The 11,918-nt window shown below is 36.7% G+C and overlaps 1 protein-coding gene across 2 annotated transcripts; it reads right to left on the bottom strand.

Moving 5' to 3' along the window:
- Positions 1 to 2,124: 2,124 nt before the first annotated feature.
- On the bottom strand, positions 2,125 to 11,671 carry LOC122823519 (annexin A11-like). 2 transcript variants are annotated; one of them, XM_044103216.1, is made up of 15 exons: positions 11,525 to 11,671; positions 9,386 to 9,722; positions 9,263 to 9,300; positions 8,978 to 9,121; positions 8,782 to 8,869; positions 8,568 to 8,662; positions 8,355 to 8,468; positions 7,214 to 7,304; positions 6,616 to 6,695; positions 5,839 to 5,895; positions 5,662 to 5,755; positions 5,469 to 5,564; positions 4,462 to 4,520; positions 4,221 to 4,343; positions 2,125 to 3,091 (listed from the first exon to the last, which is right to left on the bottom strand). In XM_044103216.1, exons 2-15 carry the CDS (start codon positions 9,711 to 9,713, stop codon positions 3,032 to 3,034), a joined length of 1,467 nt encoding a protein of 488 aa, XP_043959151.1. In that variant the 5' UTR covers positions 9,714 to 9,722; positions 11,525 to 11,671; the 3' UTR covers positions 2,125 to 3,031. The 2 variants fall into 2 exon arrangements, with proteins under 2 accessions (XP_043959151.1, XP_043959150.1); XM_044103215.1 differs by having other exon boundaries at positions 11,521 to 11,627.
- Positions 11,672 to 11,918: the final 247 nt, after the last annotated feature.

Here is an 11,918-nt window from a genome sequence, read left to right on the forward strand (position 1 = left end):
ATGCCAATCATTCATTTACTGCACACGATTCCGGTACGTGGGCTGCAAAGCTGCACACAAAAAGTCTTTGAATAAAGTCATTTAAGATTGCAGAAAAGCCCATTGGGTGCCCTTTGACCCCTCTGGAAAACCTTGCCACAGCACACAGAATAAACAAAGCAGAAAACATCTTCAAGAACCAAACCCATCATCTCCTCTTTGACATGCTGGAGATGCTACAGACTGCCAGAGTAGAAACAACCACTCAGAAACAGTTTTAACCAACTGTCAGCCGCAGAAGGACTTTTCACGCCTCACTTTGATATGTATTTGAGCATTTTATTGCATCAAGTATAATAATAGTCCATAGTTTAAACATATTATTAGCATTCTGCTTTTTTGTTTGTGTATGTTTTTTGTTTATATTGTATAATAGAGATGATTCTGACAACTGGACTCCTAATTGGTCAGGTGAAACTAAAACTATTCTTCAACACAACAAAAGCTTAATACGTTGGAAAGCACCTCATGACTATTGTTAGACGACATGCAACACTGTGGGCCTGTTTCTCTTTCAAAGTCCCTGCAAACCTTAGAGCACATGGCATTGTGAACTCTTTGAAATACAAGGAAATTTTACATAGAAGTCTAATGGCCTCTGATGAAAAAGTTAAAATGGTTCCTTATAAGGTAGGAAATTGTTCACAAGACTTCCAATTACACAAATATGTTTTGGTCTAGAAGTGACTTAAAAATTGTAGTAGAAAACGTGGTAGGTAAAATGGTTGTTTTTTATGATTACTCTTAATCTAACGGCTTTATTAGCAGGAGACATAAAAATGTGCCCATCACACTAATTAAGTGTGATGGGCATAGAGTGGAGCCATAGCAAAATTATGAAAAGATGAATTTTCAAATAATCCTCTCTGAAATGCATCAATCTGCTGATATATTATGACAAGATGAAGTTCTGTCATATATAAAAAAAGTGGTTGTGCAAAGTACTTAAAGCAGAACTACTAATAAAATGGAAATCTTTCCTCAGTAAGTAAAAGTTCTCAAAATAATGGTGGATTTAACAAAATTTTCATCGTGAGACTACAGTTTAGTCATGCAATAAAATGTCAAAATATTTGAGGATTTTTTTGTCAACCAAATAAGTGTCTTAGGAGCTATATCTGTTTGCATGTAGCTAAGCTGTGCATCTTTTGATCACATCCATGTTAATATTTAAAGAATGTTGTATAAAAATCAAGATCAGGCAGGAGTGCAGTCTCCTAAAATAAAAACCCAGTGAAAGTCCGTACTTTGATTTCCTTTTGACCTATATTTCAGGAGGTATCAGTGCACAGTCCTAGCTGAATGGAGAATACACATATAAAACGTAAAATATTAATCCTTCTTTGTCGTCAGGCTGGTGGGTTCTTTTCATTTATGCGAGTAATGGTGAAGTTAGAAAAGAGAGGCCATTTGTCTCAACAATACTTTCCCTCTGAGGCTGCACTTTAACGCAAGTGAACAAGACAGAAAGAAGACTTTAGGACAGCCACATCTCCTATTTATAGCCTTTGGAAGAGCTCTTTGTTGCATATCACGTAAAGCACAAGGTGGACCCGAACATCATTTTACTTAGTAATTTTACAGTAAAGGAAATTGCTTACTTTAGCCACATAAAAGGCAACTTTGAACACAAAGTGATGTTTGAGATGCACAGAGAAGGAAGCTTGGAAAACAGTCATTGTGCAGAAAATTTTGGAAATCCAGTGTTTCACACAAAATAACAAAACAATCAATATGTGCTAAAGCTACATTTATTCACATAAAAATATGGAGTTCCACAAGAATTACAGTTGGGACCTAAACATTTTAATTTCTACATTAATAACATTTGTGGAGTATCTGGTAAGCCACATTTATTGGGAGTAATTACACAAATATGTTTTGTTCTAGAATTGACTTAAAAATTGTAGTAGAAAATGTGGTAGGTGAAATGATTGCTTTTTATGATTATTCTTAATCCAACAGCCTCATTAGCAGGAGAGAAGGTTCCAGGAAAACCGCCACCAAACAACATGAACTGAAACTAAAAAGTGAATCGGGGCCCTCTTCTGGCGGTAAAGCATAAATCCCAACAAAGACTCAATGTAAGGCAAAGTAAACAGTTTTTATTTATTAAACAACAAAAAAAAAATTATATTTAGTAATATAGTGTTGTTGCTCTGTTACATCCTAATGTTATGTGTGTCCAACATGTTTTACATGCAAACACCTCACAGAGGAACACGCTCAAAATTGTATAACATGACCTGTTTTTAGTCTTTGGCTTCTTGGCACTCAGTATAACATTGCCATAAAAATTAAGCAGTTACAGCAAACCATGTTAAGCTAATTTTCAAAGGCTTGCAAGCAGAAGAAAAATATTGTGAAACTAAAAGCAGAGAGGAGAGGATTTTGGCATTTTTTAAAATTTCATACATTCAAAAGTTAGTGTAAGCATAATTATGGCTTCCTAAATATGAATCTTATCATGACTTCTGTTTATGGGAGTTTTGCTTAATTTTTTTCTGATAAGACTCATTTGACGTTCATGGAGTTTTAATACCTTCGTTGCCACAGCAAAACTGTGAGCTATAATCTAAATATTTTATTTACCAAATAAATTGCATAGTCACTGTCAATGTTTATGTTCCTTCTTTCCTTAAAGATTTTCTTTAAAGAAAGCTGCAAACTACAGCAGACTTTAAGTTCAAAGGATTACAATGTAAAATTGATATATTATTATTATGCGGGACAGACATAATTTTACTACATAATATATAGGTTAAACTTTAATGATAAAGGAAATGTGGCACAAAACACACAAGTATCTATTTCTTTAAAATCTGATTTGTCACTGATGTACTGCACCTAATAGTATATTAAAAATCATGTAAAGTATATATGAAAATATTGATTGGCTAAAGGCATTTGCGGCATGCATCAGACGTGATATATGTCCTACGTATATCGTTTCAGTGTGGACATATATATTGTCCCTCTGCGGTCATTTTGTTTAGTCGTTTCCGCCACACAGCTTCAACAGCAGCTTCTTGTAATCCCCTGAAGTATCACTCTGAGAAACACACAAAAATAAAAATATATTAAACAAGCAAATACAATACCCTCCAAACTCATTGTGGGTAAAAATGTGTAAAAAGCCTTACATTTAAATAAAATCTTTATTTCAGTAGCAATTGCGCAGGGAAAAGTTTAGATTAATTTTTATTTATAGTTTTAAAGTAAAAGTATCTTTAGGATAATAATAAGTGATCCATTTTTTTTTTAAATTGCGTTTTGTTTTTTTTTGGAACATGAATTTATTCCGAAAGAACTTCTGGGACTTTAACTTTAATTGCATGCTTTTCAGCAGCAAACACTCCACGTGGGTTTGGTATAAAACAAAATATGTATAGGAAAACACCTTTTGTCTGATGCTTTAGTATAGTAAAGAATCAGTGATGCGGTGGATGTTTTTCTCTCATTTTTAGACGATGGAGTCTTAAACTCTTCTAAATATCAGTTAGCCTTAAATAAAAGTTATATTTATGTTACCCAGGATTGCATTGAACTCATTTACCTCGACACTCCTGAACATAAACCAGTACACGTTAAAAACAAGATGGACTCTCACAAAAACACTGAAAATCGTTTACTGTGGGGACGGTCGAGAAGGTGATAACCCAGAATATATGGAAAATCAATGGAGACACAGTTCACCTGTGTTGAACCATGAAAACCCACTTTCTTCCATGGCCATCTGACTTTATATGGCTAACTTCTTTAAAAACAAAACAAAAACAAAAAAAAAAACTTGAAATGTGAGCTGAAGAGAACAGAGCAAACGAGGACAAAGGAAAAAAAAAAATCTCTTCTTCCAAAGAGGAATTGTCAAAGATTTTTCTCTGTATGTTCCAGCCTCACAAAATGTAAAAGGAGAAAACAAAGTGTTGTTGCTCTATTGGCAAAAAAAACACAAACTATTAAATGCAGTAGACCCAGTATTTATGCTTTTGTAAAAAAAAAAAAAAAAAAACAACTTGCATTTATTTAAATGCAGTTTTAAAAGGTTTCCACAATAAGTGCCCCTACAATTAAGTTATATTAATTTTTAAGGCTTTTTACACCTCTTTACCAATAAATGCAGAGAGTGCATTAGGTGAAACTTGGACTTTAAAAAAATGAACATGATGAGTGGAGCTTACAGAGATGTGATTGTACAGTGACTTCCCATAGGCCTTCAGAAACTCCTGTCTGATATCCAGCATGTCCACCTCAGAGCGGGACACCATGACACGGATGAGGGTCTTGTCCTTGGTCCCTGCTCCCTGTTAGCAAATCATTAGGTAGACGTCCATTACACTCTTCCATCCTTTAATATACATTATGGGATGGCAACAGCTTTTCACTATTATAAAGAAATAAAAAGATGGTTGAAAGGTGTACCTTCATGGCCTTGTAGAGCCGTTCAGCAAAGTAGCCTGGAGTATTCTTGATGCATTTGACTAAAAGAAACAGAGACCAGAATGTAATGTGTTGCTTTTTCTGTGATAGAAATGATAGAATTTATCCTCATCTTATTTTTTCAAAATCTCTAATAGTCAAAAATGATAAAGTCTGTGTTAATCCACCTTTCTTGTGATGTTGTGTGCTTTTATTCATGTAGTTTAATGACCAACTTCAAGAAATGTTTTGCTTTGTCATATTATGTCTACTGTCAAACTTATGTCAAGCACAGTGCCTAGTAAAAGTATTCACAACTATTCAATTCTTCCACATTTTGTTATAATCAAGCTTCAAGGTATATTACTGGTATTTTATGTGGTAGATCAACACAAAGTAGTGCAAAATGATTTAAGAAGGGGATTCAAAAATGAAAAAAAGAAGGAATGGCATTAATGAGAGAAGTAGAACAGGAGAAGGGAAAAAGAAAAAGATGGTCATAAGTAAGAACACATTTAAACACTGCAAAAAAATACAATAGTTAAAGTGAAAGTACATATATTGTCAATACTTTTACATTCTTTTTTTAATTATCCCAAGTACTGAAAGTACATAGGAACCCTGAACATCAAAAACCACAGAAATACAAAGGCGATTTGGTCAGATGAGACCAAAATTTAACCTAATAGACTACATGCAAACACTGCATGGGAGAGAAACCCAACACTTAACACAACAGTTCCTAACACTGACGTTGCCCTACTTTGTGTTGATGAAGCACACAATATCCTAAAGGTATACAATCAAATTTGTGATTGTAATGTGATAAAAGGTAAAAAGAAAGTCAGGATGAATCAATAATTTTGCAAGAAACTATCAAATCCTGCGATTGTATATTAGTAGCAGAATTCAGACAGCCTAGTCATCTTGATAAGAATTATTAAGCTGCTTGACTGGTTTTTGACTCCCACGTAAGACGGAACAATGGTTGAAACTAAAAGTGAACACACCAACGGCCACCATCCCAGACTCCAGATTTCCAGACATTTCCCTGCATATACTCTTTTCAACATCTTTCCCAGTCATCTGCTGGTACTCCTGGAAGACTGGCAGCAAAAAAAAAAGAGAAAGAAAAGTAAACAGCATGGTTACAATCATACTATATGCAAAAAAAGAGAGAAAGAAAACAAGCAAATGACACACCTGCACGCAGGTGGGGCTTGCTGCGAGCACACAGGATCGCATTGAACTGTGACTCATCAGTACCCACTTTATTTTCACCAGCCGCATACAATTTCTAGGAAATGAGAAAACTTGATGATCTTGTTTTAAAGTTCTTCCCATACTCATTTAAACTATGAACCAGCTTGAAAACCATACCTGAGCGTCCTGTTTTGCCAATGAGATGTCAACAGTCTCCCTTTCATCACGATTTCCCTAATTTGAATAAAACAAAACAACATCAGCGAGGCAGAGTGCATAGGAAACTACAAGAAGGGGGTAGTGCTTCAGCCAAATAACTCTGCTCTGACTGAGCATGAGGTATTTTTTTTTAAAACAATGAACACAAATTTAAGTCTCAAGGAGTACAAAGATGTTGGCAACATAACCTAAGAGTTGCAGCTGTAATTGCAGTAAAATGTAGCTATACGAGGACTTTGGGACAGCTAAATATAAATGCACATAACACTTCAGATTTTAGGAAAAAACATTTTGGAAATCATTTAAAAAAATTGTCTCTACTTTCCAAATATGTACAACTTCGTAGTAACATTCTAGAAAAAAATACAGTTTTGTTTTGGTGTTTATGTGGTTGTAACATGACAAAATGAATAAATGGTAAATGGCCTGTACTGGTAGAGTGCTTTATCAAGTCCCCAAAAGCGTCTCGCACTACACCTAGTCATTCACACTCATATTCACACTACAAGAACAACTCTTGCAGTTGCATGGTTTTTCACCCCCTTTGCTCCCCCCGCCTCTCTCACATTTTTATTATTGTGATCAGCTCTCAGATTGTGATCTACAAACTCTAAATGACTTTATTGTCTCCGAGTATCGAGGGTAAAACCATATTTCATGCCTCATATTATGTAACCCTAATTTCAGATTTAGCCGCCCAATAGCTTGCAATGTTTAAAATCAAGGCAAATCTACCTGACAAAGAGACACCAGGAGTCTGCGGAAGTGACCAGAGGTGTCACTGGTAATGGCATCCTCCAATTTCTTTCCGTATTCTGAAAGGAAAGTCCATTTTTTAGGGGAAAAAAACAGTGATTTAATATTTGGTTTCAACTCACATGTAGGCCTCTCAGATGGAGAAGAGATTTTATTAATAAAAGTCATGGCATTGTGTCAATGTGGGCTATTGAAAATCATAAATGCTTATGAAAATTTTAATTGTAGAACACAAAACATGCAAAAAAATATTTTTTTAAATCTAATATTGTAATTATTAGATTTAATAATGCATGTGTTATTTTCATGTGTTATGAAAATAACACATGCAATATTGCTGATTTGAGCCTCAGTTTCCTCTTTGGCTAAACCCAGCAAAGGCACCAAGCTGTGTTGCTGAACTAGAAAGCTGTTTTTGTTGCAAACACCTAACAAAAGAAAAGCGCATTATATCTTGGTGGGTTCTGAGGACAGCATAAATTCCAAGATTACATTTCTCCTGCATTCTCCACAGAAAGCCTGAGAGCTAAGTTTGGTGGCTTTGATTATAAAAAAATAAATGTCAGGACTGACTCACCAGCTTTGTAGACTCTGTTGATCTCTTGAATCTCTGCGTTGGAACGTGAAGATAAAATCTCAATGAGACATGCTTCATCAGTTCCGGCACCCTTAAAATACAACAAATTAAAAATGTTTAGTAAGGCATTCAGCATCTTTCTCCAATGACAATGTGGGTACTAAAGTAAAAAAGGAACCGAAACAATTTTTTTTTATGATCAAACTTTCCTTTCAGTTACAAACTTCATAGCTTGTAGCTGTGGTGTTTTATGCTTAAGTATGACGAGGACAAATTGGCCAATTTTCCTAATCTTTTTCATCTATGTATGAAAAGGATTTACCATATTTTTTGGACTACAAGTCACTACTTTTTTCCTACGCTTTGAGCCATACAGCTTAAAGCCCAGTGTGGCTTTTCTGTGCATTTTTCTTCACCCACCAAGGGGCTCTTCAGCAGGAAGTGAATCATTGACAGTCAAAACTGGAAATCAATGAAGAAAACACAAATTTTCATTTGGAACAAGCACATGCCAGCAGCAGGCACGATGGAGAAATGTTTTTAAACTCATACCCCCTCATCATGGAAACCACACGAAGAAGTTCATCTGATGCAGCTTTTAAGTTGAAAGCTATCGATCTGGAAGTACAGATCAACAGCCGCTGCACGTAAGCTTGGTGTGAACGAATCCATGGTTCAGCGTTGGAGACACAGCGCTGCAGCCTTAATATCAGATTTCTTAAGGACGCAGCCCAGTGGCTTATAGCCCGGTGAGGCTTATGTATATACATTTCCAATTTTTTAAAAGCCTTTATAGATGCGGCTTATAGTAAGGTGCGCTTGGTAGTCTGGAAAATATGGTACTACTTGCATTTCATTTTGTTTTTCTTTGTCTTAGAAAGTACTCCTGACCCAATGCTTCTATACTTAGTTGTATCATTTTCCTCAACTAAACAACAACCTGCTGCTTTACACACTTTCTTTGACACTATTTTATCAACTGGCCTCATAATCAACTGAATGCGACTGTACTTCAATGTAATTTAAATTTAATTAAACTGCATGCATTTGAATCAGTTAAAATCATCTCAAAAGTGGATCATATATATTAAGTGAAATACCATACACTGAATCAAATGCAATCAAACCAATCCATTCCAACCTTTATAGCCTCCCTCAGCTCAGAGGCATCAAACTGCGAAGGGGTCTTCAACATGGCAAGAACCAGGTCTTCAAAGTCTCTGCCAAGTTCAGACTTAAGATCACGGATTAAATCCTAGAAGGCAATAAAACAGAAACACAACAGAATGAAAATGTAAACACAAAAGCACAGAAAGGAAAAATAAAAATATATATATGTATCTAACAAATCAACCTTTCCATATGTAGTCTTGTAGGCTGAAATCAATGCAACCCTCTGCTTGTTGGAGCGATTTCCCAGAAGCTCGATAATGGCATTTTCATCAGTTCCTGTTTCAAAGTTTTTGTATTAAAAATCCATTCAAATGTTATGAACTGTTGACTGAGAAGTGGACTAATAGTGAAAGGACGAAAGCATCTCATGAATTTATTTTCACTGGGTGACTCACCAATACCCTTCATTGCTTTCCGGAGAACTTCAACGTCTTTCAGTGGATCAGCTCCAGGGAAATCTTTGATGGAACCCCTGTATCCTTTCTATAAATGCATATCAGCATATAAAGTACACAACACTTAACACAGGTGTATTCGCTTGGCTGTATGAAGTTTAAGAAGAATTACTGAATAAGCACAAGTATAACCTACAGGAATTGCTGGCGCCTGAGGGTTGGTTGGAACGCCACCCCCGTATCCAGGCATCGAGGGGCCACCAGCAGGGGCTCCAGGATAATTTGGCATTGGCTGGCTTGGGGCAGGGCCCCCTGGATATCCCTGCGGAGCCCCTCCAGGCTGCAAAAAAGTATAAGGGGTATGAGGACTTTAACTCAGATAAAATAATCTTAGAAAACAGATGAAGGTTAGTTAGCCTTTATCTGTTCATTTTCTTTAAGACAGTCCACTTCAGAGATGCAGAAATAAGGATTCAATTACCGCGCCATAGCCACCTGGTGGTGCACCCCAGCCTCCCCCTGCAAAGTAAACAGCGGAAATAGCAGTCAACATGTAACAGAACTCTCCTTTTAAACAAAATGTAAATTTTTCTGGTGGCCTCACCTGCTGGAGGCATGGAGGGATAACCTCCCTGACCCGGTTGTGCAGGGTAGCCACCAGCCTGAGGAAAGCCTCCAGCTGGAGCAGGGTACCCTCCAGCTTGGGGAAATCCTCCTGCTGCTGGCGGGTATCCAGCCTGAGGAGGGTATCCACCGCCCTGTGGGGGGTAGCCTCCTCCTCCTGGAGGATAGGCACCCGGTGCCGGAGGATAGCCACCCCCTGCCGGAGGGTAGGCGCCTGGTTGGGGTGGATATGCCCCTGGCTGAGGTGGGTAGCCCCCTCCCTGTGGTGGGTATCCACCAGATTGTGGCGGGTATCCTGGGTAACTCATCTTCAGAATCTGGAAGTGTAATGTACACTTAAGGAACACTGTCTAACCCAGTACAATTTCCAAGGTCCTGATGTGAAATTTTTTAACAACCTTAGTTTTAAATTGAGATTCTCAAAGAAAAATATTATCACATGTTCATATAGTTCCCAATATCCAAACCACAAACATCAAAAAGTAAAAAAAATAAAATAAAATAATAAGAATCTTTAGTTCCACATTCAAATGCATCTCCTGCAAGACCAGTTTGATTTGCACAATCATTGACGTGGCTGTGTAACTTCCCATTATTGCAAACAGGTGGGAAGTTACAAAGCCACTTCAATGACTTAGGAAGTTAGGTAACAAGCTATAAGGTAGACGGTCATATCTTAGTAGATTTGCTGTTGTGCAGTGCTTTGTAAGATGATCACAAATTGTAATAATGTTGTATAATCCAACCCTGCTTTTGACTTCTCCAAAACTTTAACCTTGAATTTTCTGGTGTATTCCTTCATCTTTACGATCCTGTCTGTTCATTAATGTGCACCAACAAACTCATGAGGCCTTCACTAAGCAGCTGTATTTACACTGAGATTAAATTACAAACAGGTGAAGGCTATCTAATTAGATGACTTGACAGGTTGCACCGAATTTTATTTTGGGGTATAAGAGTGAGAGGCTGAATACTAATAAAGGAAACAACGTTTTTATGTAATTTAAAAACCAACGCGTAACATTTTTCCTCTACTACAAAAGCGTGCAAAACAATGGATTTTATTGGAATGCCACATCCTAGACCGGATTTTGAAAATCCCCAGAAACAAATCCAGCTTAGTTTTGTACTTGAAATAAAATGAACAAGTCATTTTATACAAAGTAACTTAAATTGTGGTTGAACAATTTTTAAGTTTCTCCCATTAAATAAAAGAAAATATTTAAAACCAAACTTCCCTTATTCTGACCCTAAAACACTAAGCTTCTTTGTATAGATTAGAAATTCTTAGAATATGTTGAACACACCCAGCTGCTTTGTTCGACTCATAACACCCGTGAAGCTTTCACGTGCTGTCGTAATTATCAAATCTTTTTTTCCAGGCGGGATTCACAACTACCCTAAATCTAATAGGCTATTTGCCAAAAGAATGTGAGAAGAAATATATAACAATGTTTTCTTTTTTGTAAGATATGCTTTGTGTATCCAGCCTATAAACTTTAAGGATGACTTAAGTTAGACTTGGACGTTTATTTTACTTTTGTGAAGGACAATAATACGAAGCTCACCCAAACACAGCAACATTTCTAACTTGAAAGCATCACAGGCCTGTCTTTCCAACACCGGAGCTAGCTAAAATTGCGAGATTTTTTACAGCAAAATCGCATTAATACCAAAGTACTCGCATAAGCGCATTTGACGAAGATAATAAATCGACATTTTGCTCAAACTTTGTTCCTTTAAGATTTAAAGCACTTGGAGGAAATTGGACGCAGAATTCATTCTTCGTTACCACCATTTTTAGGAAAACTATCATCTTTGCGCCTTTAGCAACCGACCTTAATAATACGAACAAACGAGTAATAGGAGGATTGCTAGGTATAGTGTAAAAACAAAAACAACTCTGCGACCATTTTCATCGGGGGAAAAAAGACAAGCTTTAGCTGCAGCTTCAGCGCAGAATCAGTTTCATTTGGTCAAGGCTAATCTACTACATTCCAGTAACGGAAACAAAAAGTCTCAAAACTGTTGAATCTTCTTTTTCTAGAAAAACTAGAATTTTACAAATACAAATTCTTTCTTAATTTTAGGTTGTAGAATTACAGAAACACTTACTCACAGATTACTGGCTTCCGCCGTCAGATCCAGGAAGACAAACGCGAGGAAGAGGAGACACTAGAGGAGTTAACATAGGTGGGTGGGTCCCTCCGCAGGCTCTGTTTCCGTCCCTTTTTAAACAACCTTTGCTCCCAATGAGGCTGCTGGTGACTCAGAGAGCTGCAACCACATTATCCGCAATAAACAAGACATCAACTGTCATTTTTTCCATTCCCACCTAATATGATTGCAGTGACCCTAAAATAAAGTCCCGGGATAGGTTTCCATCGCTATGTTACGTTTTTTGTTGTTGTTTTTTTCCCCCTAAAATGTAATAAAATGACAAAAGGCATCCAGTATGGAGGATTGTGGAGCCTGGAATAGTTTAAATTTAAAAACACACACAGACATATATA

This window comes from Gambusia affinis, linkage group LG20 (assembly GCF_019740435.1).
Source record: "Gambusia affinis linkage group LG20, SWU_Gaff_1.0, whole genome shotgun sequence".
Classification (NCBI taxonomy): domain Eukaryota; kingdom Metazoa; phylum Chordata; class Actinopteri; order Cyprinodontiformes; family Poeciliidae; genus Gambusia; species Gambusia affinis.

Excerpts from the sequence above, each read along its gene's own strand:
- LOC122823519 (XM_044103216.1), bottom strand. The coding sequence starts at position 9,713 with ATGAGTTACCCAGGATACCCGCCACAATCTGGTGGATACCCACCACAG. Across the intron at positions 5,896-6,615 it reads TCCTGGTGTCTCTTTGTCAG|GGAAATCGTGATGAAAGGGA; the intron begins GTAGATTTGCCT and ends TATTCAAATTAG. Across the intron at positions 4,344-4,461 it reads GGCTCTACAAGGCCATGAAG|GGAGCAGGGACCAAGGACAA; the intron begins GTACACCTTTCA and ends ATTTGCTAACAG.